The 6,205-nt window shown below is 47.7% G+C and overlaps 2 protein-coding genes across 2 annotated transcripts in view; both read right to left on the reverse strand.

Annotated features, from left to right (window-relative positions):
- The window catches only part of LOC103375309 (ephrin type-B receptor 4-like), a 20,261-nt gene extending 19,807 nt beyond the window's left edge, over positions 1–454 (reverse strand). Inside the window, exon 1 of the mRNA XM_008305541.1 lies at positions 139–454. Coding sequence (XP_008303763.1) covers positions 139–229 — 91 coding nt within the window. The 5' untranslated portion in view covers positions 230–454. The remainder of the gene's footprint in view (positions 1–138) is intronic.
- A 238-nt stretch (positions 455–692) lies between these two features.
- The window catches only part of LOC103375310 (retinal guanylyl cyclase 2-like), a 24,109-nt gene continuing 18,596 nt past the window's right edge, over positions 693–6,205 (reverse strand). The window contains exons 20-26 of the mRNA XM_008305542.1: positions 3,341–3,444; positions 2,743–2,855; positions 2,181–2,608; positions 1,842–2,018; positions 1,231–1,416; positions 1,000–1,055; positions 693–804 (exon numbers count right to left, since the gene is read on the reverse strand). Of these exons, the coding sequence (XP_008303764.1) occupies positions 693–804; positions 1,000–1,055; positions 1,231–1,416; positions 1,842–2,018; positions 2,181–2,608; positions 2,743–2,855; positions 3,341–3,444 (1,176 nt within the window). The remainder of the gene's footprint in view (positions 805–999; positions 1,056–1,230; positions 1,417–1,841; positions 2,019–2,180; positions 2,609–2,742; positions 2,856–3,340; positions 3,445–6,205) is intronic.

Consider the following 6,205-nt stretch of genomic DNA (forward strand, 5'->3'; position numbering starts at 1 on the left):
AGTTTACAGTGAAATTAAAGAAAAGAAGAAAACATTTCACTTGTTGCTGTTTGTTGTTCTGCGTCCTGTTCTGCTGGACGTATTGATCAGGTACCGATCAGGTTCTGGTCAGGTACCGATCAGGTTCTGGTCACTCACCCTCCTCGGACCAGCAGCAGCTCGGCAGCAACAGCGGGAGCAGCAGCAGCAGCAGCCCGGGGGAGGAGGTCCTTCCCGGGGCGCCCTCCATGACTCCTCCCGGAACCCCCGAACCCAACCCTGAGCGGACCTGAGCCGAGCCGATCACCGCTATCGATCCCTGATGCCTGCCGTCATCGGAGCCCGGACAGGTTCGGTGAGAGGCCGCAGAGGTCCGGATGCAGGCGGACGGACATGAGCCCGGCTCCTCTTTGTCTCCTCCAGCAGCAGCAGCGGGGCGAGGCCGCCTCCCGGGCCGAGAGGGGAGCTCCGAGAGCGGCGTGGCGGGCGGAGAGGAGTCGGTGGTGCGAGCGGAGGTGCGCAGGAGGAGCAGGCAGGTAACGTCCAGGTGAGGCCTCCAGCCGGCCCACAGCTCCCAGTGCTCCCAGTGCTCCCAGTCTGAGACCCACTTCAGATCAAACATCCAGAGTTCAGACAAAAGCTCAAACTTTCAGGCCCCGCCCCCGAGGCACATGCCCCGCCCAGTCAGAGGACGGGATTGGCTGAGCGGCCTGTCAGTCATGGAGGGGGCGGGGCTTAGCGCTGACTGACAGGCTGTGAAGGAATGTGAAGAAAAGCAGAGTGAGGCTCTTCTGCGCATGTCTGTCTGACGTCACCAGCATCAGCCTGAGAAGCAGAAAGATCCAAAACAACAGTTATGAACAGAACTGTGACGGTTCTGAAGGCTGTGTGGCTTCACACAGGACTGACCTGGGCCTCCTCACATCGGGTCAGTTCGGTTCCTCTAAAGACCTGAGCTCAGCCGTCAGTTACCTCCACACATCCCATAATAGCAGGACGGCCAGCAGGCGGCGCTCTGACCTCCTGGGCTGGTTTCTATACGGTCCGTTGAGCTTCATCTTCTCCTCAACTGGTTTCTGTGATCACATGTTTGATCAGTTTCTCTGGTTCTGGTCAGACCCGTTCTGGAGTCTGGAGGCGTCCAGCTGCAGGTTGGACTCTACGATGAATGAAGACATCCAGAGAACCACCTGAGCTCCACCTGCTGAAACAGTAACGGACCACGTGCGGTTCTGTTGCAGCGAGGCGTACCGGGTCGCAGCTCGTCTTGGCTTTGACGCACAGCTGGAGTTTGCAGTGCAGGTAGACTTCACCAGAGCTCCCAGAGAACTGGAACATGTTGAAGGAGAAGGAGTTGGAGGTTCCCAGTCCGTTTCCCATCACCTTCACCGTCTGGTCGCCGGGACTGGCACAGCTGAACCACCAGGAGAACAAACTCTTNTCCATCAGAACATGTGAGCAGAACTTAGTGGACTTTAGTTCCTGCTGTGGAGCCTGAAGTTCATGTATGGATCTGAGCTGGTAGTTAGTAATCTGATATCAGAGACAGTACTCTGCTGTTAGGAGTAATGTGATTACTGCGAGGGGACACAGACTGCAGTAGTTTAGTGACATTACTCTGGGCTGCTGTAGACTCTCAGTTGGGCTGTAATCTCTCCGTCACCTTCACATTTCATCTCTCAAAGTGGGACAGGAACTTGGCCTCATGTTGCTCCAAACAGGATTAAGGGATCAGCAGAGAAACCCGAGTCCAACAAACCAACACCTCAGCATCTGAACCCAACCCTGAAACCATTAAAACCCTGAAACCATGAAGCTCTAAGGTTCCACACCTGCCCGCAGAACCCAGAACCTCCGGTTACCTTGATGAGGTCCATGAGCAGGGAGGACTTGAACATCCAGTCCAGCCTCATGTTGCTGTCAGCCAGCAGGTCTGCCAGACTCCCTCGAGGACAGTGTTCAACCACCAGAGCAAAGATGCCCGAATCCACAAACAGACCCAGGTACAGGTTCAGGTTCTCATGACGCATCTCCCGCAACTAGAGGACAACCGGAGAACATGTCACGTTCACACAAATAGCTGCTGTCCTGGTTCTCAGGTGATTCAGCAACACATCAGAATGAACCAGAACGTTAGAACACGGTCTGGATTCACAGTCTGAGGACCACGTGAACCAAACAGGGATCTGCTGTCAGCTCACCTGACTGAACAGGTTCTGGGTCCCTGGATTTACAGCCGTTATCGTCTTGGTCACAGGAATCTTCTTCAGCCAAACCCAGTCGCCCTGGCAACAGCACAGCCAATCAGAGCACAGGTAAGCCAGGTAAACAGGAAACTGAACGGGTACAGGTGTGAACACGGGTACAGGCGTGAACACGGGAACAGGCGTGAACACGGTAACAGGCGTGAACACGGGTACAGGCGTGAACACGGGAACAGGCGTGAACACGGGTACAGGCGTGAACACGGGTACAGGCGTGAACACGGGAACAGGTGTGAACACGGGTACAGGTGTGAACACGGGTACAGACGTGAACACGGGAACAGGCGTGAACACGGTAACAGGCGTGAACACGGGTACAGGCGTGAACACGGGAACAGGTGTGAACACGGGNGGTCGCTGTAGGCCTTCATGGTCAGATTGTAATTAAAGGCTCCGGAGGTGATGTTCTGGAACACAGAGCTGCACAACAAGCACACAGTTTAACGATGAACTCACAAAACTCCTGACGACAACAACAAGCTTCCCATCAGGAACTCACTCAGACTCAAGCTAGCAGCAGCAACACACCTGGCTCTGATCCTGAAGGACGCATCTGGGCTCTGGCCCATCGTCAGGTCCTCTGGGCCAGCTAGGGGGCGCCGCCTCGGCGTTCTGAGGGACGAGAGCAGAGTCTGAACCTGAACATAAACCCAAAGAACCACATGGAGAACCTCATCGATGGGATCCTAGATCTGGTTCAGGACAGTGGTGCTGACTCCTCAGTGAGGAAAGCAGCTATTGGCTGTCCTATGAGCATGTGATTGTAATGGACGCTGTAGGAGAGAGGAATGATGTCGAGGAACAGACAGGAAGTGGGTCAGAAACACCCTGAATATGTTCAGAACTACAGATGAACGGGCTGCAGCAGAACCAGGTGGTGACTCCAGCTTGTCTGGAAGACGTCACACTGAGTGGAGGTCGTTGGTTTATTAATGATCAGTTCATTAATATAATCACTGCAGCTGATGACTGCTCAGAGTGAGGTGTGTCCTACCAGAAGGTCTTTGTTCTCCTGCATGTCAGGCAGCAGAACCTCTAACGCTCAGGGTTCTGCTCTAAGGATAAGGTTCTGTTAGGTCAGAGTCCATTCATCAGACAGTTTCTGTTTGTAGTTCTGCCCGGCACTAGATGTAGACGGAGGTCCAGTCACCAGGAACATCTGGAGCACATCAGGAGCTGCTGAAGGTTCTGGACCTGCAGTCTGGACACAACAGCACCAAGGTTCTGACCAGACTAAATATGGCTGTGATGGATAAGATGACATCACTGTTGACCCGTTAAACATGTGGTACCGAGTCGGTGTTGTACTGCTCGTGTCATGTTGTGTCCAGCAGCAGAACAGGAGGAGGTTCTCCAGCGGTACTGGATGGTTCCACATGTTCAGATAATCCTTGAAGCTTTTCTAAACTCTTCTGTTTTCTCTCCATGAACTTGATTTGGCAGCAGAACATGAGACTGAACTGTGGACATTCAGAACCGCCTCAGCTGTCTGCTCCGTGTTCTGATGGACGATCCTGTCACATGACATCCATGACTTACTGGATCACTACCATGACTGGTTGACACCTGCTGCTGATGGTCTGATGGTCCAGTTCTGTGCCATGACCCAGTGGAGAACCTCCTCGTCCAGTAAAGGTGTGTGTTTACATGTTGTTGGTTCTTTAACTGTGGAACCGGTTTGACAGGAAGTCAGGGTGATGTGGACACACTGTCTATTCTGATGTATTTAGCTGTTTCACTGTCTGATGACCTTTTTGTAATCCAGTAATTCTCTAAGATGATAATTAATCAGATCAATGATCAGGTGTTTGTCGTTCTACATGGGAGGACAGGAGGAACCAGAACCTCCTGCAGATGGACCACAGAGCTACATAATGAATGTTACAGAAGTCCATGTGAGACGAGCACACCTGTACCTGTTCTGACCCAATCCGTCTGTTGTTCAGTCACGATTCTGAATCTGCTCCATGTTTACAGCTGATAGGATCTAATTCACCACAACAGTCATTCACTGGAAGTCTGCTGACGGTCCTTCATCACCTTAGAATCACATCGTTCTACCTGCGTTCTGGGTAGTTTGGAGATGTTTACGTTTGAAGTTCTGACTGTTCACATAGTCAGAGTGAAATGAACATGAAGTTGTGTTCATGCTTGAGAACTGTAGGCATACTAGAGAGTCTAAATGTGTAGTTTGAAATTATCTGAAAATGTATAAGTGGGAGTTCTGCAGATAGAACTTTCTAATTCTGAAAAGGCCCGTTTCATTTGGATATAAAGTTCTATCTGCAGAACACGTTAAAAACAAGAACTTGTGCTCCAGAACTATTTTTTCTTTTTTTATCGTGAGAAACGACCAATTATGCTTCAGTAAATCTTCAGATCAACGATAATTATGAAGTTTGTTTAAATAACCTTCGTCAGTATTAAACTTGAATCACAGCTGATTATTTTTGCTCTCCAGATCTTCGGGTCTAACTTTGAATAGAACCGTGTGTGAATCAAATGAACATTTCAAACACAGGTCAAAAGTTAATGTCATTATTTTGCTTATTTATAATATTGTGAACGCTGCCCTCTGCAGGTTTAAGTTCCATTTAAAAGTGTAGTTCATCACAAATACACAACAAAAACAATCAACAGTAAGAAAACAACTGAACTTGGTGTCTAACTCAGGTTTAATGTGAATTCAGTAGAAGAAAAAAATGGTCAGAAAATGGTCAATATTAGGATTTATTACAGTCACAAGCAGCAGAACAATCAGATCCAGAGTTTAACAATAAAAGTGCAGCATGCATCTTTGCTGCCTGACATTCAGTCTCATTGTTTCCATGCTGTGGTTTTCTTTAACACTAATGTTTGTTTTTTAAGAAACTAGAATTACACGTTAACGTTAAAAACGTGCCGTCACATCGGCAGATAGAACCACCGATCCATCTGATCCATGACATGTTGTCTTCCCGTCTTTTGCTTTTTATTTTTAATTAGCATCTTTTCTGGAGCCTCATTTGTTTTTCCTTCATCTTCATTAGAATTTTTCTTCCTGTTTAAAAAGGAAACAACACTAAGCACGAGGAGTGACGGGCGACATTAAATCAATCACTACATCCACTAATTAATAACATCATTAGTTCAACACACGTCGACGTATCGTTGTGATAGTGTTGTTGGGTATTTATTTCATAATCATAGACATCAAATTCAGTCGCTTAATCAATCAAGATAATTAAACAAAGCTACAGAAGTAAGATTAGCTAGGCTAGCTAACTAGGCTAAATAGGCTAATGGTAGTTTTTAACTTTTAAACAATAAAAACAACCAAACAGGAAAAATCTCTGACCTCCTGCTTTTGCTGCTGTCTTGAAGAATCTCACTGAGGACTTCTTGAACTCTTTGTCTTTTTTTAAACTTCTTTGAGACATTTTGGTGACAGAAAGCTGCCATTAGCTGCCAGGTCATGTAGTCGGCTACGTAGCTGCAAGCAGTAATGTGATTGGTGGATTGCTGTATATTCTGTGTTCTGATTGGCCAACACAGACAGAACTTTATAACACTCAGCTTAAATCGCAGATAGAACTATCTGTTTTTGTTAAAAGCTAAAAAAAATCATATTTTTTTAAGAAACACATAGTGTTGTATAGATAATGTGTCCAAGAATCAGAAAATGTAAATAACTCAATTTTGCCAAAAATGTCAGATAGAACTTTATAATTCTAATTTACAGTGAAGGTTTAAATGTGGTCCTTTGATCAGTAACATTACAGCAGAGCTGCTGGAATGTGGAACACTGATCTGTTTCATGTAGGATCAACCACTGGGCAGCAGCTCAGAGGAAACATCTAAACCCTGTTCAGGTCTGAGGCTGCAGCACAGCGTCATGAGCAGAACATGATCTAATCAATCAACAGATCATCATCCAGCTGCAGGCCTGTGGAGCTCCTCCTGGATGCTCTGACAGCTTCATG

Source organism: Stegastes partitus, unplaced genomic scaffold, assembly GCF_000690725.1.
Source record: "Stegastes partitus isolate 25-593 unplaced genomic scaffold, Stegastes_partitus-1.0.2 Scaffold2541, whole genome shotgun sequence".
Taxonomy (NCBI): domain Eukaryota; kingdom Metazoa; phylum Chordata; class Actinopteri; family Pomacentridae; genus Stegastes; species Stegastes partitus.